At 38.8% G+C, this 24044-nt stretch overlaps 1 protein-coding gene across 1 annotated transcript; it reads right to left on the reverse strand.

Moving 5' to 3' along the window:
* Positions 1-9494: 9494 nt before the first annotated feature.
* On the reverse strand, positions 9495-14422 carry LOC111587669 (ammonium transporter Rh type C). Its single transcript, XM_023297722.3, has 11 exons — positions 14130-14422; positions 13232-13424; positions 12948-13098; positions 12654-12801; positions 12364-12530; positions 12124-12261; positions 11564-11700; positions 11289-11413; positions 10818-10891; positions 10639-10712; positions 9495-10547 (listed from the first exon to the last, which is right to left on the reverse strand). The coding sequence occupies exons 1-11, from the start codon at positions 14356-14358 to the stop codon at positions 10514-10516; spliced, it is 1470 nt and encodes a 489-aa protein (XP_023153490.1). The 5' UTR covers positions 14359-14422; the 3' UTR covers positions 9495-10513.
* Positions 14423-24044: the final 9622 nt, after the last annotated feature.

A 24044-nucleotide genomic window follows, 5' to 3' on the forward strand; every position in this document is an offset into this window, starting at 1 on the left:
TCTATGACGTTTTTAGAGCGACATGCTGTACTATGACGTTTTCAGAGTGAGTTGCTATTCTATGACGTTTTAGGAGCAACATGCTATACTATGGCGTTTTTTGAGCAACATGCTATACTATGATGTTTGTTAATCGACATGCTATGACGTTTTTAGAATGACATGCTATACTATGACGTGTTTAGAGCGAAATGCTATACTATTATCTTTGTTGAACGACATGCTATACTATGACGTTTTTTGGCTGACATGCTATACTATTACGTTTTTAGAGCGACATGCTATATTATGACATGTTTGGAGCGACATGCTGTACTATGATGTTTGTTGAACAACATGCTATACTATGATGTTTGTTGAACGACATGCTATACTATGACTTTTGTAGAGCGACATGCTATACTATGACTTTTTTGGGTGATATGCTATACTATGACGTTTTAAGAGCGACATGCTATACTATGATGTTTTAAGAGCGGCATGCTATACTATGACTTTTTAGAGCGACATGCTATACTATGACGTTTTTTGGGTGACATGCTATACTATGACGTTTTTAGAGTGACATGTTATACTATGACGTTTTTAGAGCCACATGCTATACTATGATGTTTGTTGAACGACATGCTATACTACGGCGTTTTAAGAGCGATATGCTATACTGTGACGTTCTTTGGGTCACATGCTATACTATGATGTTTTTAGAGCGACATGCTATATTATGATGTTTTTAGAGCGACATACTATACTATGACGTTTTTGGAGCAACATACTATACTGTATCTATCACATTTTTTGGACGACATGCTATACTATGACGTTTTTTGAGAGATATGCTATACTATGATGTTTGCTGGACCAAAGGCTATAGTATGACGTTTTTTGAGAGACATGCTATACTATGATGTTTGTTGGACCAAAGGCTATACTATGACAATTTTAGAGCGACATGCTATACTATGACGTTTTTTGGACCAAAGGCTATACTATGATGTTTGTTGAACGACATGCTATACTATGACGTTTTTTGAGCGACATGCTATACTATGACGTTTGTTGGACCAAAGGCTATGCTATGACGTTTTTCAGACCAAAGGCTATACTATGACAATTTTAGAGCGACATGCTATACTATGACGTTTTTTGGACAACATGCTATACTATGACGTATTTTGGACAACATGCTATACTATGACGTATTTTGGACCAAAGCCTATTCTATGATGTTTTTAGAGCGACATGCTATACTATCACGTTTTTTGGACGACATGCTATACTATGACATTTGTTGGACCAAAGGCTATCGTATGACGTTTTTTGAGCGACATGCTATACTATGACATTTGTTGGACCAAAGGCTATCGTATGACGTTTTTTGAGCGACATGCTATACTACGACGTTTGTTGGACCAAGGCTGTACTATGACTTTTTTTGAGCGACATCGCCACACTCCAAAGCAGAGCACCTGTCTGCTGAACTTGTAAAAGTGAACTATATACGTGAAGAATGTGAGCAGCAGCAGCCTGTGAGCAGTGGAACAGATGTGATCAGAAAGTGATTTTCTTTTTTCTTTTCTTTCTGGTTGACTTGATGCTGTCAGATGCAGATGTTGGAGCTGATTCTGATCTTTCAGGATAAAAAGCTGCTTTTCCTTCATAGACTTTTCAGGAAATTATTCTCTCAGGTTTTCTCTGCTATTTATAATTTTATTATCTGTAATTATTTCATTATTGTAAAACAAAGTCTGAGGCATAAAGACTCATTTAGTTATTTTATTCCTGAAATCTTTGACGTAGCAGAACTAAACTTCCATTGTCCTTCTTGTACTTCTGATACTAGAACTAAACGTATCTTCAACACGGACCATCTGGTTTTAATGAATCAGCAGCAACATCACAACAACAAATGAGACAATTTTCAAGCAATTAATGAAACTGATGTCATTTAAAACTATCAGAGTCTGTTTTAGTGTCAAATTAAAGCTGATTACTGACAACTAGAACATTAACGTTACTGTTTTAATCACATTTAAGTTTCCTGAACGTTACATTAATGTCAACCAGCCACAGTTTTATGAACTTAATGAACCACATTACAGGAACACAACACACTTCAGCTGTTGACAGGAAACAACACAAACATCGTTAGCTTGATGCTACATTTAGCTGCTAATCAGGACTGCTCAGCTAGCTCAGTTAGCATAGCTAATTCACATTAAAGCTAATATTCACTGGATGCTAACTCTCTTCTCTGGTCAACACAAAAATAAACTCCACCAACTCCTGGGGTTCACTGCTCACATTATATCTGACTCTAAAGTTGAACATAAAGTTCATTAAAACTGGCGCCGATCAGTAATTTATCATTTATTACCAACCAGCTGTCGGAGTCCTTCAGTGTCTGTTGGTCCAATCAGCCGAAGGATTGAATTACTGAACTGAAAACTGATTAAAACAAGACAACGGACAGTAAAACTGTCTGTGGAAAATGTGCTGCTGCTCCACCAATAAATACCAACAAACTTAAACAAACTTGGTGTAAGTGTTGCTTTTAGTGATTTTTTAAGAAATAGCAAATATGAGGCTTTTATTTTTCTGGAAGGAAAAGTAAACGTCGCTTATCCAAAGTTTCGCTAACTTAACTTTAGCTGCACTTACACCATGTTCTGATAGATCATTTTTTAATGTTAAAATAGCTGCACTTCCTTTGTATATTTGGTCGTGTCTTATGTTGCTGCCGTTTCATTGCAATTATATTTCAATAATATCACTTTAAATACAGACAATTGAAAGGAAAAAAACTGGCTCTGAAATACTCAATGAACTGATACGTCATCTAGTGTTAAACTGAGTAAGAATTCTTAATAATACGAAATGTAACTGACTGAGCTGTATTAATTAAATTGAGATATTTAAAATTGAAAGAAACACAACATTGACTGAAAGATTTTAGTCAATTAAACCTTAAATTCATTTACCTAAGAAAACCATCCTTTAATGTCTTACCTTAAAATGACCTACATTTTTAAAAACATATAGGTGCAAAGTAAAAGTTTGACACTAAAGATTAATCACTGATGAACATTTAATTGCTCAGCAGATATTCAGGACTACTGACAGCACAGAACCTTAACCTTACTGTTTTAATCACATTTAGGTTTTCTATACGTTACATTAATGTGAACCAGCATCTCCACTGACAGTTTTATTAACTAAATGTACCACATTACAGTAACACAACACACTTCAGCTGTTTACATGAAACTCAACACAAACATCGTTAGCTTAATGCTACGTTAGCTTTAACCAGGCTACAACTGAGCAGCTAGTTCGGTTAGCACGCTAACAATAAAACTAATATTTACCGGATGCTAACTTTCTTCTCTGGTCAACACACACAGAAATAAACTCCACCAACATCTGGAGTGCATGGCACACATTATATCTGACACTAAAACTGCATATAAAGTGCATTAAAAGCAGCACCGATACGAAAATAAACATTTACTTACTGAACAAGGCCTTTCAGTGTCTGCTGGTAGAATCAGCCGAAGGCAGAAAACTGGTTAAAACAAGCCAACGGGCAGGAAAACTGTCTGTGGAAAATGTTCTGCTGCTCCACCGATAAATAAACCAACAGTTATCAGAATTAATCCAAATGAGGAGAGCAGAGTCTAGGCTGACTCCTCCATAGGACCTGTCAATCATTCCAGACCAGACTGTCAATCAAGTAACCCCGCCCCCTGGCTTCGCAAAACTTTAACGCTCAATAAAAAAATGAATATTGATTTATTTTAAGATCGGCCACCTGATCTCTCATTTTGACCATGAAAACTAACGAAAAAAATGTATATACAGTCTATGCACCGTACTCTGTTTGGCTCCACACTTGCTGATGACCACTTCCGGTCTCAGAAAATGAAAAAACGGACCTTTTTTCGTTTCTGTCTCTTACTCATTTTGCTTTTTTGTTATTCTAAATATAAAATAAAAATCAAAGAATTTTTAAAATTTCGTATATCCCTTTTTGATCATGAAAAGGAAAAAACGCCTTGTATTTCAATTTTAATTTTTGTATTTTAAAACGAAAATCAAATAACCACTTGTTTTTTGTTTTTCAATACCCGTTTCAGAACGGAAAATCCAATTGCCAAAAATATACATATATACCGTAAATATATAATTACGTAACATAAATGACTGAAACCAGAAAGGAAATCAGGAAACTAGGACCATCAAACTAGTTTATGGCTGTGAATGTGGTTTCTGCCTTATTGATGTTATTCTTATATCTTTTCTTTGTTGGTGTTAAAGCACTTTGGACCAATGGTTCTGAAAAATGTTGTACAGGTAAATTTTATTACAATATTTAATTGCAAATATTAGAAGTATTAAAATCATTTTTATTCTAATTATTAGTCTATGTCCATTGAACAAACAGGCATTTTCACACCACAGCCTAATATCCTCTTACATTAGAGGCTCACTGCACTGTTTATTTCTGACACTTTGGTGTACAAACAATGGACCAAAAAAGAGAACAAAATTCTTTTTTTAAAAATGTTATTATTTTGCCCAAAAGTGAAATTTAAAGACTGTATGTAAAGGGGACTTTGGGCAGACTGGAAATAAAAAACAAAACAGTGTTTCTAAACAAAAGCCATCAGTATTTTAAGAAAGGGTGAGTTGTGCTAATTTCAAGAACAGGAGTGTCATCTCTGCGGCCGCACCCTGTAGACTTTTAAAATCCTCTGACTCAGCATCGCTGTAAACCAGTAATTAGTCTCACTGTCATAAATGCCACAACTACAACTACTCAATTCAATAAATCTTATGAAGTATGATAGCAAAGTTGTGTTCATCTTTCTCAAGAGGTACAAAACATTTACCACGAATCCGTAATGTCTGATTAGGTGTCACAATAGGCGAGTCTAGGGTTGAAGGGTGAATGTATTTTGCAGCACCTTAATAGAGTAATAGAGTTTATGCTTCTACTTCACTACACGCCAGAGATAAATATTTTTCAATACACTTGTGTGACATATTTAGCTACAAGTTAGAATTTTTCACACCTTTCCTGTCTACTGAAGACCAGGATTCTGTGAATTTGGCCATCCAGAATTGGAATTTTTCGGATGAATTTAAAGAAATAGATGCTCTTTTATGCGTTCTAATAAACTCTTGAAAATCAATTGCCACATAGCTGAAAACAGAGCTGTTTTTCTGAGCAAATGAGCCACAGACATAAATGTTTCTCACGGGATCATATGATTCTGTAGACTATGATGCTCTGCTGTAGATCAAATAGTATATAAAGCAGTAAAATATTTATCAAAGTTACGTATTAATCTATATTAGTCAAAAACATTATAAGTAAAACACAGACATGGTCCATTTTATTGTACACTTTTGTTACTTAAAGCAAGTGTTGCTCATAACATTTACATACTTTTGCTTCAGATAAGTTTTGAATGCAGGAGTTTTATACTTTTACTTGTAATGGAGTGTTTTCCACAGTGTGGTTTTGTAACTGTTATTGAGTGAAGGATCTGAATACTTCTACCACTATTGTTGCAGCCATGGAGGAACCAGAGAAGTCGCAGGTTCAAGGCCTCGACATCTTAACCAGAAGTTAATTTAAAATAAGAATTCCTTCAGACAGTGTACACACTAACAAAATCCAGCATTTCTGTCACCTACCACATGCAGTCGCTATTGTACTGACTTTGTTTGTGGGGTCATTTTCTGGTTGATGTGCTCATTGAGTCACTCTCAGACCTGCTTTGATAGAAATTTGTAACTGCTGTTCCAACACAAATAGCTGCTGTTTTTTTTTCCATAACTGACAAAAGCCTTTTTCCTGTTATGCTGGCAGCAGGTCGGATTGCTTTCCACATGACAAAAGCTGCAATTTGGATATTTTATTTTGACATGATAAGAGCAGTAATCTTGTCTGTTTATGCTGTAGCATCAGCAGGAACTGACACCCTGGTGAGACACTTGCCGGCTGTGGTTGGATATGTGGGTCGCTTAATTTTCTGACATGGTTAATTAGCGCTGGTTTTCCTGCTGAGTCTCTGTCTGACTGCATTCTTGCTTCAATTTATCAATGAAAACAGTGACTTGACTTTTTTTTGGGACAGCTGCCATGAAAAACAATCCTGGCAGGATGGATCTGGTTGCTGACTGTTCTATTAGCAGTTTTTTTTATCTCACTCGGTCAGTAACTGGTAAAGTTAACTTGATGAAACCATGCTGATCTTCACTAATAGTGTACTGTATATTCTACTATTTTAAAACTTAAAGTGTAATTAAGGACGGGTCTGATACAAAAATATGTTTTAAGACGGAAATTAAAAGCGGTCAATGAACAATTGTTCCTGGAGGGGAAATTTGCATGAGCAATAGTCTCATGATCATAACTTACTGGAAAAGAAAATAAACATACATGAGTCCAAAGCTCGTAAATTAGACATATAAAACTAATGACACTTTCCTTCTAATGCTGCTTGCTCGCTCGTGATCTCACATACTTATTCATGTCATCTTTGCCAAGAAGAGGGATATTTTATTTAAGGCTGTTGTGGTATCAAGAATACAAAACTACAACCAAAGCTGGTATTCCTACATTTTAAAATATATTAGCTGGATCCATAAGGAAGGAATCTGAAGGTTCATAGGCCAGTTATCTTGATTGTCTGATACTGTTGAACTTATCTTTATCGGATACAGACACAATGGTAGTAAAGTGGACCCATGAGAATAAATAATAGACTAAATTATTCTTTAAGACAACAGACACCGACAGTAGAGGCCTCTAAGCTCATGACATAAAGCCAAACAAAGGTGTTTTGGAGTCTTGGCCCTCTGGCTGCACAACTGTACTGATGGAATTTGATGCTCTCTGTGTGTTCCCAATACAGAGACCCCTGGTGGTTCTAGGGGGGAATGAAACAGACTTTCTCTTGTCATCTTATGTCTGCTCTGTGGTCACATTCCCTGAACTTGATTCTTTTTACAATGACACAGTGGCAAGATGTTTTGAACACATCTCACAGTATGTTTATTGCACAACGTTTGCATCGACTGAACAACCTCAGCTCAGTCATCAACGGTCAAGTGGATGAGAATTTGGGATCTGGTCTGTCAGGAAAATAACTCAATTATTAAAACTAAATTAATGAAAACTGTGTCCTTTTTTTTAAAACCATCCTTGAAATATGCAAAAAAAAAAAAGAGCAGGGTTTATCACAACGATCATTTTCATTACATTTTACCTGCATGACTACAACAACCTTTTTACCTGCCTAAACTGAAAAAATACTGATCAACTTCAGATTGAACAGAGCCAGGAGACATGATGGCATCACTCCTGTGTTTAGTCTCTTCACACTGATTACCAATATGTTTTAGATTTTAAGGTTTTGCTGGTTACTTTAAAAGTCTTTTACAGTCTCCCTCCCAGCTACAATATATTGCCAAAAGTATTTGCTCACCTGCCTTGACTCTCATATGAATGTAAATGACATCCCATTCCTAATCCATAGGGTTCAATATGACGTCGGTCCACCCTTTGCAGCTATAACAGCTTCAACTCTTCTGGGAAGGCTGTCCACAAGGTTTAGGAGTGTGTTTATGGCAATTTTTGACCATTCTTCCAGAAGCGCATTTGTGAGGTCACACACTGATGTTGGACCAGAAGGCCTGGCTCTCAGTCTCCACTCTAATTCATCCCAAAGGTGTTCTATGGGGTTGAGGTCAGGACTCTGTGCAGGCCAGTCAAGTTCATCCACACCAGACTCTGTCATCCATGTCTTTATGGACCTTGCTTTGTGCACTGGTGCACAGTCATGTTGGAAGAGGAAGGGGCCAGCTCCAAACTGTTCCCACAAAGTTGGGAGCATGGAATTGTCCAAAATGTCTTGGTATGCTGAAGCATTTAGAGCTCCTTTCACTGGAACTAAGGGGCCAAGCCCAGCTCCTGAAAAACAACCCCACACCATAATCCCTCCTCCACCAAACTTTACACTTGGCACAATGCAGTCCGACAAGTATCGTTCTCCTGGCAACCGCCAAACCCAGACTGGTCCATCAGATTGCCAGATGGAGAAGCGTGATTCGTCACTCCAGAGAAGGCGTCTCCACTGCTCTAGAGTCCAGTGGCAGCGTGCTTTACACCACTGCATCCCACACTTTGCATTGCACTTGGTGATGTATGGCTTGGATGCAGCTGCTCGGCCATGGAAACCCATTCCATGAAGCTCTCTGCTGAAGCACTGTTCTTGAGCTAATCTGAAGACCACATGAGGTTTGAAGGTCTGTAGTGATTGACTCTGCAGAAAGTTGGCCACCTCTTTGCATTATGCGCCTCAGCATCTGCTGACCCCGCTCCATCAGTTTACGTGTCCTACCACTTGGTGGCTGAGTTGCTGTCGTTCCCACACTCTTCCACTTTCTTATAATACAGCTGACAGTTGACTGTGGAATATTTAGGAGTGAGGAAATGTCCCGACTGGATTTGTTGCACAGGTCGCATCCTATCACAGTTCCACGCTGGAATTCACTGAGCTCCTGAGAGCGACCCATTCTTTCACAAATGTTTGTAAAAGCAGTCTGCATACCTAGGTGCTTGATTTTATACACCTGTGGCCATGGAAGTGATTGGAACACCTGATTCTGATTATTTGGATGGGTGAGCGAATACTTTTGGCAATATAGTGTATATCTCTGACCTTTTAGTACGATATACACCGACACATTTTGAGATCTTTGGGCAGGAGTTTAATGTCTGTTCCACTGGCCCTGCTGAAAACTAAAAAGACCAGACTGCAAAAAATACAGAGTTTGTGGTCTAGACCCTGACTCTCAGAAATGATCTGTCCCAGCAAATCAGGCCAGCTGAGTCAGTCATCTCTTTTAATTTTCTTATTAAAACACACTTTTATTAGAGAGCTTTTCCTGATTTCATCTCAGTTGTACCTTCCTTTGAAATATCTTTTATTTTTTTCATCAGTATTTTTACAGTTTCTAACACTGTGTTGGTTTCAGTTCATCATGTTGTGTTTTTATCTGTCTTTTAAAATTGATTTTATGGCTTAAATTTGCTGCCTTGTGAAGTACTTTGCTTGTTCTTCTTCTTTCTCTTGTTCTTCTTCATCTAATTCTTCTTCTTCTTCCTATTATCATTATTATGGGTATTAGCATCAACAGTATTATTAGCATTACATGCATTACTATTAGCTTTATTATTATTTTTTTTTAATCAATTTATGATATCTTAATTAATTCATTACGGCAAGGTAGCAATCTGTGTATAACATCTAAAGATGCTGATGCACTTTGTTAATGTATTTAGGTTGGTTTTAATGTACAGACGAAAGCTCTCACATTATTTATTGCAGTTATTCAAGCCGCATACTTATTAAAGAGTATTTTAACTTTTTAACTATGTTGTGTAAAAATGTGAACAATAATAGAGCTTAAAGGAACATCAATAAATACAATATAGCTTTATTATTTCAAATCCAGTTAAATGTGATTTAAAGATGCTTACATTTGAAACAGCAATATGTCAAAAATACAACTAATAAAAATGTCATATTTAATATATATTTATATAGTTTATTGGAGGCAACATTCATCAACACAGCAACTACATTTGTGGGGTTGTATCATAGTTGCTATAGTTACTCATAATTTCCATCATAAGAATAAGTATATTGTGCAACAAACAAATAGTGCGTGATAAATTGTGGGCTCATATGTACATACAGTTTGCAAAGACCTATACAAACAAATTAAAATATACAATTAAAAAAAAATTAAAATCAGCAGCACAACTACCTTTGATTCCTACATTTTCTTTATGTCTGCACAACATAACATGCTGTTTATCTTCATTAAAAAGCAATAAAACAACAAACATTATCAATGATAACATTCTACAATCTAAAGGCTTTACATTAAAGAAGTCATATATATATTTATAGTCTAGAGAAAGTGAGATTTGCTCTCACTTATGTAGACAGTAATGCGTTTCTGAACTCATAACAATAGCTTATGTTCTACCTTGCGTTATAATTCAACTTAGACTAGATAAACATGTTTTCTTTCACTTCTCGTTATACAGGTTGGATTCGGTGCCTGGCATTTTCTTATTTAAACTTATGATGCTGCTTTCAAAATGAAAGAGAAAGGAAGTATAATTTAGTAGTTTAAAATTTACTCCAGGAGTTACACAAATTGTGATTCAGAATTATTTTTGCATAAATAAGACATTTGGTTTTTATTTTGTGCAACATCATTGCAACAGTAACTTGTATTATTCAGTTAATTAGTGCCAGATGCATGTGTCGGGTGTAAATATTGTAGAACAGGTGTAGCAGAGGATCTATGTGTCAAAAACATTCCTTTCTCATAGAATTGATCATATTTGACGCTCCTTCATAAATTACTGATGTGTCACAGCTGCATCAAGTTCAAAATCAGCATCAGAGGTGCTTGGTTTCCCACTTTAACTCTGCTCCACAGAGAAGTTTGACTCAGATCTGTTGAGCAAAAAGAAGAAAAGTCACAATTAATTTGAAATACATGCGAAAGAGGAGTTGATGGGGATGTGAATTTGTGAAAAGTGCTTACATGTCTTGGTGCTTGTGGATCATATGGTTGTTGTACTCCAGAACAGGAGGAAGGGTCTCCTCATCCTCAGGAACCTGATAAAAAACAACACATGGTCAGATCGTGAACCTGGAACTTATCAATATCAAAATATTAAAGGGAAATGAAACTATTTAGAGGTAGAAGTGCTTTTTGTTTACCTCCCAGTACACTTCATCATCGTAGCAGTTGTCATCAGCAGGGTCGCCCCAGATGGGGAACCTCAGGATGAAACCTTTGAAGAGACAACAAACAGGCTTTATAAGTATGGCTTTCTTAGTTGTACTCAATGTAAATGTTCCTGTTAAACCTGTTTTATGCTAAAAAAAAACATTCAGTTATGTAACTACAGCCTCACTGTAGAAATTTCAGAAGCAGATGCCTGTTTTTTTAAGACATCCGCTTTTAACTGAGTCAAAGAAATGACAAAAGTTATTTTGTGACACTGTTTCTTCATACACATTTTTTTCTTCATATTCTCTTAGGATATGTTTAGTTTTAAATACTGCGTATGGAGTTCTATAAAGTCACATTGTAAAATTTATTTCAAAATACTCCAGAATTAAAAATGAGCACCACGATAATCCAGGAATCTGACTGGCTGTATAAGACAATACATGTTTCAAACTCACCGACAATGGCTCCTCCAACGAGGCCAAAAGCGATGGACACACATGTACCAGCTGCCTGGAAGCCTCCCTGTGTTCCTACTGATCTGTTTGCGAAGCTGCCCGTGAAGTCGAATACGATGTTGAGCCTGGGCAGGACAAAAAAGCAACAATTTATAACCAGATTTTCAGATTTTGTTACAGAACATTGCAAAACAAATGCACTCAGGGAAAAAAAATGTTTGTTTTTTATTCAGTGAGTAAAAATGTGAAGTTACATGTGTGTTTGAGTCACTCACCCTTCCCTGCTGTAGACTTCTTCAGTGGCTGCTGCAGCAACAATAGCACCTATGAAGCCACCAAGCATCCCTGGGACTGCGTGGAGATTGTGGACTCCACATGTATCCTGGAGCTTGAGAACGCGCTCTAAAAAGGGCTGAGAGTGATAAATAGTTGTACAGTAATTAGTGATCTGTAATCAGGGCCATAGCTATGATTTTAAAGATATTGTTGACCTATGTCTAATTATTTTACAATTTTCAGATTTAGTTTAAGTAATTTGTTTAAAATCTGTGTGAAGTATCTCATTGTAAAATCAGTTTTAAGACACTCCTCCTCCACTTGCAATATAAATGTTGGCATAAATTTCTGAGGTGTCGCAACACCGAGCTTGATTTTTCACATGGCTGTTTTTATTGCAAGTATTCAGTGAATGCTTGTACGATGAGTCACCATCGGTGTCATAACCCTGTCATACAACATAAGGCTGCTTTTTTGGATGACTCTATTTTCCGGGAAAGTGCCACAGCACAGAATTCCAACTGATCAGAGAACAAGGAGGTGAAAACTGCAGGCTCACCGTGACAAACAGGTAGCCAAAGGTGGAGATGATGCCAGTGCAGAAACCCACAATGAGGGAACCGTAAGGAGTGATCATGAACTCTGCTGCTGTTCCCATGGCAACGCCACCTGCCAATGTGGCGTTCTGGATGTGTACCTGTCGGATTAAACAGCACATTAGCCTAGAGGAATATTCGGATGTTACTGGTTGTAGAGTCACTGAGCTTTTTGTTAGTGTTTTTAAGCAGTGTAGCTTTACCATGTCCAGTTTTCCTTTCTTCTGAGACATGCTGGAGATGGCCACAGTGGTGAGAACAGAGGAGGCGAGGGCCAGGTAGGTGTTGATGGCAGCTCTGTGCTGTCCGTCGCCGTGGTCTGTGATGGCCGAGTTGAAACTGGGCCAGAACATCCACAGGAACAGTGTGCCTGTGAGGAGAAAGTCAGCCAAACCACTGCCGTGATGAATCCAAATAAAAGAGCAGATTTGCTCAACAAAACACCAAGGTTAAAAAGTGTTGAAGTATAAAATATAAAGATCCCGTCACTCACCAATCATGGCGAACACATCAGAGTGGTAGACGGAGCCGTTGAGCCGTTTACTTAGGTGTAGGTTTGGTCGGTAGAGCACCCAGGAGATGGCCAAACCATAGTACCCTCCGAACGCATGAATGACCATGGAGCCGCCAGCATCTCTGCACTGTGGGAACAGTCACAGCAGTTCACTGTTGTTAATAGATGACAGCAGCAGCAGAAAATACAAACACTGCAATGTTTGAAGGGGAATTCTCAGTGCTCAGACAACAATTATGTCCCTCTGGGCTGATTGTGATTGGTGAGACTCACATGAAGGAGGCTGAGGATGATGTACTCCTCCACAGCAAACAGTGTGACGCCAAACAAGGTGACGACCAACAGCTGGACAGGGCTGACTTTCCCCAGGAGGGCACCGAAGGCAATCAGAGAGCCGGCGCAGCAGAAGTCTGCATTGATCAGACTATGAGGAACAAAGGAAGTAACAAAACATGTCAGTCAGATCTTTCTGTCAGCCTGCAAAGATCCTTGATAGGGGTGATAGGTGTGGTTTCATTGTTGCACACCACACCTACAGCAGCAGGGAGAACACTCACCTCTCAACTCCGATGCTGATTTTTCCCGTCGTTAAGTCGAGGGAGTGGAACCAGCCCTGCATGAGAAGAGCCCACTGCAGACCGAAGGCGGCAATCAGGAAGTTGAAGCCCACGCCGCCGAAGCTGTAGCGTTTCAGGAAGGTCATGAGGAAGCCGAACCCAACAAAGATCATGACGTGGACGTCCTGGAAGCCTGTACAGGTGGCAATAAAATGCAGTGAGTTACATTTGTAAAATAACTGAGTAAAACAACTCTACATTAAAAAAAAAAAAAATCTCTGTTGCATTTTTAATTTCTGTTTCACGTTCACTAACTTCAGTGTGGGCTTCTTGGTAATTATAGATTTCTGCTTTCATTGGAGTTTGTATGCTGAGATTTTTTAAGTTAAAAGCTTTGCAGTTGGAAAATTTCCTTGTCATGTTGCAACATATTGGATAGACAGTTGTCCAGAAAAATCTCAAATTTGTATTATGATGTTGTGATTTTTTTATTGTCACACGCAAGAAAAAAGGCATCCTTTCATAAAAAGTGGAGCTTTTCAAAGCACTTTTCTTAAATTTGTCACAGTCTAGTTTGAAGTTGGATAAAAGCCTCCTTACATCAAAATTCATGTTGTTTTCATGAGCCTTGACTTTTCAGCGAATATAATTTTAAGGCATAGCAATTTTCTAGCAGTGAAAAGGAGCCAAAGACATAAACAGAGGAGGGAAGATGGGAGAAAAATGCTGCAGCAGTAATGACTAGAAATTCAGAGTCACTCTTTTGTCATTAGTGGAAAAACACCAGCCGTCTCACTGACAAAGTACAAACATATGAGTGTATCTCCTGAAACACACAGTAAAAGTAACACCTGCATTTATTAGAAGACTGTTAGAGGCTGGTTGTTGTTATACTTACTGGGGTATCTGAAGTAGAAGTCATTTTCAATATCACTGGTGATGTTGTGGTCCAGTTTGTGCTGTATCCAGAGTCTGACGTCTGACTCGTCATCGTAGCGGATGAAAACTCCAAACAGAATGATCATAGCAATCTGCCAGACGAAGCAGACGGCCGGCAGACTGACCCGCACATTGGTGTTCTTCTGTGGTCCAAAGAAATTACCCGCCCTCTCGCAACAGTTCCCCATGGTGATGCTTTTCTCTTGATGATGCTCTGATCACTCCTCAGTCAGATCCAGATTCTGCTGTGGTTTCCTGCACTGTGTCAGCATCTTTATATACATACATGCAGCTCTGGGGTGTGACCTACTCCACCACTCACAAGGAAGGTGTAGGCTCATCCTACCTGTTACGGGGTAAACGCCCCCTCAGGTGCTGCTCTTGCTGCTGAAGCAGGTGACTTTACTCCCAGAACAGGCAGCAGGAAGTAATGTAATCTCTGCATATATTGAACGCTTGACTGAAAAGACGCAGGGCTGTCATTTGATGAGGAATAATTTGATATGTTTTGTGATGTCACAACCAGGAGCCATAGTCACCAAATGTTCCCGTGTCCCAGAGGGTCAGCTTAGTCAAACACACAGTCAACATGAGGCCACTGTGTAAAGACGTTCAGCATCTGTTACTGAAGCTGAGGTGATGACTGGCGAACGGTGTTCACTCGGTCCTCTATTAGAAATGATTTCTGAGCGGCAGCTATGTGCTCTGTGAAAGTAACTGGTGTTGAATGAACACACTTGTCAGTCAGGCTTAAAAACTAAATATCACCAGACTGGCATCCTGCCATTAGGTATGTAGGACTTTGATGAGAAGTCACAACAGTATGTTTCTGTGGAATGGATACCTGCTACTTAGGTCCTTCTCAGCAGCGTACAGACAAGTGAGAAATTAGAAACAAAACCAACATAAAGTGTCTTGGTAAGGTGTTGCGCCACTACCTGCCAACACAACAGTTTTAGTGCTCCTTGGCATTGATTGTAAAAGTCTCTGGAACCCTGCTGGAGGGGAAAAACATCATTCTTCAAAAAGATATTCCCTCATTTGGTGTTTTGATGATGGTACTCGCTGAACAAATTGTTCCAGAAATCTCCCGTAGGTGTTCGGCTGGGTTGAGATCTGCTGAGTGTGAAGGCAGAATATGATTCGCATCATTTTCATCAAACCACTCAGTGACCCCTCAGGCCCTTTGGATGGAGGTATTGTCTTCCTGGAAGAAACCACTCCCATCAGGATAGAAATGGCTCAATATATTATAAGGTAGATCACTCAGAACAACTTTCTATTGATTTGCAGAGAACTTTTCCCTCTAAGGGAACAACTGGAGCCAAACCATTCCAGCAAAATGCCTACCACAGCACAACACAGCCACTGGATCCCCTTAATGTAGAAGCAAAGCATTCAGCCTTGTACGGTTGGTGAGGGATGACTGATCTGACCGCATTGCTTGTTTCCACATCTGTGCAGAGCAGTACCTCTGGGTTTTGCAGCACTGAACTCTCCTTTGTGCGTTCATTGTTATAATTAAGTCAGCCCTACTATAACATTCCTCTCTGTAATTGTTGACTTACTGTTCTTGTTGAGTCTGATCACACCCTGCGTTGACATTTGCAGTCGTCTGAGGGAGAATTTCTCTCTCGCTTTTTCTTACATATCACACTAATGCATCACCATCATCAAATGTTTCTACTACAATTTCAGACCCATTTTACTGATGTTTTTCTCACCACTCCACACACAGATGTCACTGATCCCAAACATTTAAACATTAACCAGTTGAGCAGTCTTGTTCTTCCATCATGATACAAATTCAGAACCCACTGGGCTGATCTACATTGTTTGCAGAGCACGAGTGGACGTTAATTGCTTAATTGTAGGATGCAGTGCACCTGTGTGGAAGCATCTGCATTTTTTGTCTCTCCACTCATTTAGTCTTTTAATTTAAACTGTTATTACTTATAAAAGAGTCCGTTTGCTGACAATGAAGCAAGTAAACATGAGTGTGTCCATTTACAGTTTTATACTGAAAACATTGTTACACTGCTGTAGATGAGTGTGAAGGATCTTGTTTTACCTTCTTTAACAGTTTGGGGGATGTAAAGTAGTTAGGAAGTTCACCATATTTGCAAAGTCCTTGATGACTTCGCCTGATTACACTGAAACTCTGCAATCTTTAGTCACATGTAAAGCACTGTTCGGTCAGTTTAATGTACATGATAGTGTTTCGAGCTGAAACTTTCTGTAACAGTAAGAGAATGCACGGGTTTCCTCTCAGTTCCTCACATGGCAACTGATTATTTGCGCATTTTTCGTTCTGATTATCTACAATGATCTAACAAAAGAGATACCAGCTGAAGGATTTGTCACTATGTCACCTCGAGGGCTGTGTCGCATTTGATTGACACACAGAACATTCTAGATTATATCAGGTTTCCTTCTCCAGCATATTATGTAACACCACGTGAATTGAGATTTTCTTCTTTGATAATATTATAGGATGTCAAGACTTTTCAATCTATACACACCAACTAAACTTTAGTAGATCAGACACTATTAGTGCAGATTAACTGTCTCTAATTAGCAGGTTAAAGATATTTGTAGGAAATTTTTGCTTGCATGTGTGACATCAGGACAGACTGAGTTATGCTTTTGTGTTTTCAGGATCATCACACGGTTTTATGTTCCACTACGCTGTCTGGTGTAGTTTAGTTGTACACCAATGGCGTTTAAATAGCCTGACTAAAACTTTAAAGCAAAGCATAATCAATTTCTTTTGTGTCAAGCTGAACTGGCAGGAGTATGAGAAAGGTGGTAATGTAAATTTGGCAATCACAAGTAGACATTAGTGATGCTGAATAAAGAAGGATTAAACTGAATATAAAGTGAGACATTGGCATAGATGCAGATACAGAAAAAAATTTGCTTTTTCTTTTTTATTTGAGTAACTTTGTGGAGGCTCAGTGACTCAAAGTGAAAAAATATAACATTAGTTATGAAATGGAAATCAATAGAATTCTTGAAATACTGTGTACCTGAAATGCACGTAATGTTTGTCATGCATTATCTCCTTATTTATGATGTGACATCCTGCTGCTAGAAGAATTATTGAACTTCATCTTAACTTCGTGAGTCACGTCAGTCAGATAGCATCTTGTCCTTTCTGCCCCTAAACTTGCACAATGTGAGACAGGTAGTTTAGTGTTGTTGCTGATGGATGTCTGTTATTTAGTTAAGAGATAATTGAGAAATGCAGTGTTTTCTAGGGGATTTTACAGTTTTTCTCCACGTTCCAGAGAGTCAGAAACCAATAAAAGCGCCAGGACAGGCTGTTTTGTGTAATTCAGAGTCACATCAAATGGCAGTATTAGAATATTTTGGCTCAGTCTTGTCTGTGGGATCAAGTATTTCATTTTTTGTTAGTTATCTTGCAGCACTTCAGATCTTCAGTCTTACTTTGTGCACTTTTTTGTTAGCCACAATCACCAGGTCTGAACAGCATGATGAACTATGCAAGAGTAAAGTTAATTTCAAATGTCCTTATGTGGTTCTGTTTAAGAAAAAAATCACGTTAAAATTATGTTCAAATGCTACGTACTTATTGTATGACAGTTGTGTATAGTGCTGTAAATTTTGCTGTTAACCGGTACATTTCTTTTATTGTTTTCTGTTGCTTTCTGTTCTGACATTGTTCTCAATATATCATTAAACAGTCAGTAACAAATTATCCTTGACATGCAGTTGAAAGGTAACATTAGGGACCATTCTGTCCTCATCGGACGATGGAAACCCTGCTGCAGAGTTCCTGAGTTCTCCGTCAGGCAGCAGGGTGGCATTAAAGAAGAATGCAGCTCCATCAAAAGGCCATATTTTAAGCCCTGTCAGAGGAAGCATTCATGCAGGTGATACACCACAAGGGAAACAAGAAACAATATTAATGAAAATGAATGCAACAGGTAAAGATCAGGCCATCTGCAGTGTATATAGAAAAAAATATTTATGAAACAAGTTGCACAACGGATGGAATGAATAGCTGTCAGTAAAATGTTTATCATTTCAACTCAGTTGATGAAGAAATGATACAATGTCGTCTGAAAATATTTCAGCCCTTGAGTGGTTGAACATGTGACAGTGGAGCTGTATGGAGGCTTCAGATCTTATCTGCTGAAAGTATTTTAGCAATGCCTCTGTCACATGGTGTGGTATGCTCTGCCACAGCACTGGAATGATCTCGCTGCAGATACTAAGAGCTGCTGTCACTCTGCAGGAGAGTGAGACACAGATCAGTTAGCCACAGCTATTCAAACAAACAAAACTGGTCGATTGTCTTCCTTTTCTTTGCTTCGGCATTGTCTTCTCAGTACTGTAAGTGACACCTCCCACCAGGGCACCAAAACTAAGTAACTACTGGACTGTTACAGTCAGGATAAAAAAAATTCAAATGACGCATGTCTCTTTGCAGCACTATGAACTGTATTAGAGTCTGTGTGTTTCTTTTCCATCATCTGCACAGTTTTAGCCGAACATCTGCACACAACCGAAAGAAATTTTCATATCAATGTCTGGAAAATTAAGCAAAAACTAAAATGACATCAAATAATTACTCTTTTCACACCTCTGAAAGATGGATTTCATGACAGCCAATTATCCTTCTCATGATTCACTTCCTTTGTAGCACACTTATCTGTTTATAATCCTTGACAGAATGAAAGATGAGCCAGCTGTTTGAAACTGATCTTTAGAGCCCGATCTATGCAATAATTGTGTGCCAAAAATTCTTTGGCTTGAATTAAGAAAATAAAACGTCAGTCAAACCGTTTGCTCTTTGATTTGATTCATCTGGAGCCACCTGGAGAGCGTGACCAACCAGACAGGAAATTCTTCGCACTTGGCAGCTACAGAAAAGACACTTGCAGCCAGATGCCGCAGAGATATGAGCGCGTCAAGCAGTCGGCCGTTTGCTGGTGACAGAACACTGCAGTAACCTCCTGAAGGTGATGTGACTCCCAGATAACCCTGAGCAGCAGTGAGGAGGGCACAGAGGTTTTACTTTGTCACACAGCATCTTTGTGTCTCACATGGTTCATCATGCGACTGCGATTCAGGATGATGCAGATTAGGTCTGGAGATGTCACACAGCCTCAGTGAACCAGGCAGGTGACTTCAGACACACACACGACCACTTTGTTAGTGCAACAGCAGCTTTTGTTCTTTATTCTTGGGAATTTTTACGTCAGCAAAATTAACGTTATTGATTGGTTGTGTGTGTAGATTGCTTTTTTATTGGTCAGTTCAGTGATTAGTTAGCTTTTTTTGTACATTAGTGAGACATAATTTAAAAAGAAGTGACGTTTTCTTTAGTTTTCAATTTTTTATCTTTTTCCGAAAAAAAGAAAAAAACATCTGCATCAGATTAATTGGAAAGCAAAAAGGAACCCACAGAAAAAGAATTGCTTGTTCAAACAATTTAACCTCAGCAATTCCCATTAGTCCACACTTACAAACACTGTTACTAGACATTCATTTATCTGGGAAATGGGAGCCAGATTTTTCATAAGTTCAATTTTTTTTTACACTGTGGAGAAAATGCTGCAAGTGGGGTGTATGCAATCTCCTTCAAATCATTTTAATCATTACTGTCTTGACATAATAATCTAGACAGTATTATTCTAATTATATCTATATATTATGAGAGCAGTATCTAATACTTTTGGAAATTTTGAAGTCTCCATTAGAGTATAAAACACAAAATTGGAAAGCCAAATTGAGTTTATTCAATTTGAATGCATTGTTTTTCATAAAGCAGGTTTCTGTTTTTCTTTTATTTGATCTTGAATTTTTTTTAACTTGTGTTGTATCTAATTTCTTTTTGGAAATGCACTTTTAGAGGATTCACATGCTTTTGCTTGTACAATTGTGCGTAATTACATTTTTTTTTTTACTTACACTTCTGATTGGTTCCCTTTAATAGTGTACTACTCTCACAAACCTTTTGTGTTTTGCTATAGTATCACCAGTTCCCTTGTTGTGGTTCAGTACAGTGACAGTTTTAATGAAACTAAAGGAGGGCTGCTGTTCCAGCCGGCAGCTGCTTTCTATGTGTTTCAGCAAACAGCATCAAACCACATTTAAAAAACAGCCAATCAGAGCTGCTCTTGCTGCTCTTTATAGGTTGCTATAGATACATTATTGAGTTTAAATATTACTAAACTTGCAAAGCTTGATTTTGAAGCTACTGCTTTGGCATTTTAAAACATAATAGGGAGCAGAATCATTAACAAAGTAAATATACAATTTATAGTCGCCTATAATTTTTCAGTAACAACTGAACAAACACATACATAAAGATACAAATGTGCTGAAATCACTAGAAACAATTTTATAAATGATGGCAGAAATAAATCTCTTCTTCGTTGGAAATTACTTCTTGAACATGTTATAAATTGTGTTAAATAATGATAAATTAGAAAAACAGTAGAGTGTAGCACTGCTTGGGATTAGTGGGAGTTTTACAAAGTTTGCCAACTAAAATGGCATTAATTTTTCATTAAAAGGGATTCTCATTAGCAATGAAGCCAAATTAAAAGTTTGGTTTAAAAACAAATAATATTCACATAAGTGTAATCTGTCACCCTGTTTGATGGAAGTGCCACTTGGTAATGGGGGACATTTAACTTAGCATTAAAATATATCATGCATTCAGGCAAAAGATGCAGATTTGTAATTTGAATACCTCAGTTTCATCTAAATTTAATCACAGCTTTATGATTGGGCTAAAATATTGTAACTGAAATATTTCAGACACATTTTGTGAATTGGTTTGAGCAGCCCAACCTCAACAGAAAACCAACCGTATTAGGTGGTCGCCTCGTGGTTTCTGAGCGTTACAGAAAGGTAGTGATGTCAACACTGTCACTCTGTTTAGATGGATTCATCATTCAGGATACCTACAAAAAATAAAAAATAGAACAACAAGCTTAATGCAGAATGTAACTCTTTAACATATAGCCAACATTTTAAAAAGGGTCCATTTCAACCCAAACTGTGACCTTTTCCGAAACTTTGCTAAATAGTTTTGATGCCTAAAGCTAACCACACAGCAACTGAAAATGAAAAAAAAAAAAAAAAAAAAACAATCAAAACTGAATTATAAAGTTGTTGGAGACATACTTCTGGAAAAAGGCCAAAAAACTATATGTATATGCAAATGCCAATTTCTACTTGTGGAACAGGGTTGGAAGCTCATTCTCCTGTGTGGAAATCTTCCACATATATCCTGTGTTGTGTTCCAACAAAGGACTTTGTTGCCGTTTGTTCTCCCTCAACTGATCTGTGTGAAAAGCCCTCTGATTGGCTGGAATTTCAGTCACAGGGTACATTTTCTAAAAGGAGGTACAGACATCTAGTCTCCTCTCAGACCGCTTAAATTACTTGAGCTTTGAGTCAACTGCAACTAAACATGATGGTCCCACACCGAATCAAAGCCCACTCCAGAGTGAAAGTCCTGTTCTGTTGTTCAGGTGGGAGACATGTTGGATTTGTGATTGAAAAAATAATAATAAAGTCAAGCTTCAGTTCAATATTCACCATGACAGCAGATCTGAAACACGTGAAGGGTTGGTATCACATGAGAGAGCATAAAAAGTGTGACTGTCACACGAGGAGGACGGCAGGAATTTGTATTATCACCGACATAACAGCTTAAACTTAGACAAGTCCGACGCTGCATGACATACACCGATCGGGCATAACATTGTGACCACCTGCCTAGCATTGTGTTGGTCCCCTTAATGCAGCTAAAACTCATCTGACCCAGTGGGGCATGGACACAGGACCTCTGAGGATGTCCTGTGGCACTGGGATGGTGGCAGTGAATTCAGTGGGTCCTGTGAGTTGCAGGGTGGGACCTGCCTAGATCAGATTTATCATGACACATCCTACAGACGCTCAGTAAGATTTGGATCTGGGGAGTGTGAAACCTGGGTGAACAGCACTGCTCTGTCGTGTTCCCTGGGCCACTCCTGAGCAGTTTTGTTGGGGTGCATTGTCCTGCTGAGGGTGGCAACTGGCATCAAGAACTGCTGTTGTCATCGGGGTTTTGAGGGGTTACTTGACCTGCAATGTTTAGGTTGGTGGTACATGTCAAACATCCACATGAATGTCAGGACTCAAGGTTTCCCATCAGAACGCTGCATTATAACATGATCAATGTTATTCACTTCACCTGTCAGTGACCATAAAGTTGAGGCTGATATACACTATATTGCCAAAAGTATTCGCTCACCTGCCTTGACTCGCATATGAATGTAAGTGACATCCCATTTCTAATCCATAGGGTTCAATATGACGTCGGTCCACCCTTTGCAGCTATAACAGCTTCAACTCTTCTGGGAAGGCTGTCCACAAGGTTTAGGAGTGTGTTTATGGCAATTTTTGACCATTCTTCCAGAAGCACATTTGTGAGGTCACACACTGATGTGGGACCAGAAGACCTGGCTCTCAGTCTCCACTCTAATTCATCCCAAAGGTGTTCTATCGGGTTGAGGTCAGGACTCTGTGCAGGCCAGTCAAGTTCATCCACACCAGACTCTGTCATCCATGTCTTTATGGACCTTGCTTTGTGCACTGGTGCACAGTCATGTTGGAAGAGGAAGGGACCAGCTCCAAACTGTTCCCACAAAGTTGGGAGCATGGAATTGTCCAAAATGTCTTGGTATGCTGAAGCATTCAGAGTTCCTTTCACTGGAACTAAGGGGCCAAGCCCAGCTCCTGAAAAACAACCCCACACCATAATCCCCCCTCCACCAAACTTTACACTTGGCACAATGCAGTCCGACAAGTATAGTTCTCCTAGCAACCACCAAACCCAGACTGGTCCATCAGATTGCCAGATGGAGAAGCGCGATTCGTCACTCCAGAGAAGGCGTCTCCACTGCTCTAGAGTCCAGTGGTGGCTGCTTTACACCACTGCATCCCACGCTTTGCATTGTACTTGGTGATGTATGGCTTGGATGCAGCTGCTCGGCCATGGAAACCCATTCCATGAAGCTCTCTGCTGAAGCACTGTTCTTGAGCTAATCTGAAGACCACATGAAGTTTGAAGGTCTGTAGTGATTGACTCTGCAGAAAGTTGGCCACCTCTTGGCACTATGCTCCTCAGCATCCGCTGACCCCGCTCCATCAGTTTACGTGTCCTACCACTTGGTGGCTGAGTTGCTGTCGTTCCCACACACTTCCACTTTCTTATAATACAGCTGACAGTTGACTGTGGAATATTTAGGAGCGAGGAAATGTCACGACTGGATTTGTTGCACAGGTGGCATCCTATCACAGTTCCACGCTGGAATTCACTGAGCTCCTGAGAGCGACCCATTCTTTCACAAATGTTTGTAAAAGCAGTCTGCATGCATAGGTGCTTGATTTTATACACCTGTGGCCATGGAAGTGATTGGAACACCTGATTCTGATTATTTGGATGGGTGAGCGAATACTTTTGGCAATATAGTGTATCTCTGTAGCCTTTGTGATTTGTGTTAGAAACTCACAATTTTGATTTGAAATCAATTAACTGTTCAACCCTAAATGGCATCTGTATGTCCATTTAGCTAACTGGCCACTAGAAAAGCCCTCTGCTACTGAATAACTTAAATCAGGAGTCAAGATTCAGTAAAATGCACAGTAAACAATAGAACAGAAGAATACAATGTGCTTTATTGTCATTATACAGTGTACAACGAGATTGCATATATAGTGAAGAGACTGAATTGCAGTGCTTTAAGCCTGTAATAAAGTTAAACAGTGAATTCAGAGAGTGGCTTTAGTTGGCATTTACTGTTATCTTTCATCGATAAATGCATTTTTTTCTTTACTAGCCCCCAAA

The sequence above is a fragment of the Amphiprion ocellaris genome, chromosome 1, assembly GCF_022539595.1.
Source record: "Amphiprion ocellaris isolate individual 3 ecotype Okinawa chromosome 1, ASM2253959v1, whole genome shotgun sequence".
Taxonomy (NCBI): Eukaryota; Metazoa; Chordata; class Actinopteri; family Pomacentridae; genus Amphiprion; species Amphiprion ocellaris.

Excerpts from the sequence above, each read along its gene's own strand:
- LOC111587669 (XM_023297722.3), bottom strand. The coding sequence starts at position 14,358 with ATGGGGAACTGTTGCGAGAGGGCGGGTAATTTCTTTGGACCACAGAAG. Across the intron at positions 13,099-13,231 it reads ATCAGCATCGGAGTTGAGAG|TCTGATCAATGCAGACTTCT; the intron begins GTGAGTGTTCTC and ends TGTTCCTCATAG. Across the intron at positions 12,531-12,653 it reads TGATGTGTTCGCCATGATTG|GCACACTGTTCCTGTGGATG; the intron begins GTGAGTGACGGG and ends TTCTCCTCACAG.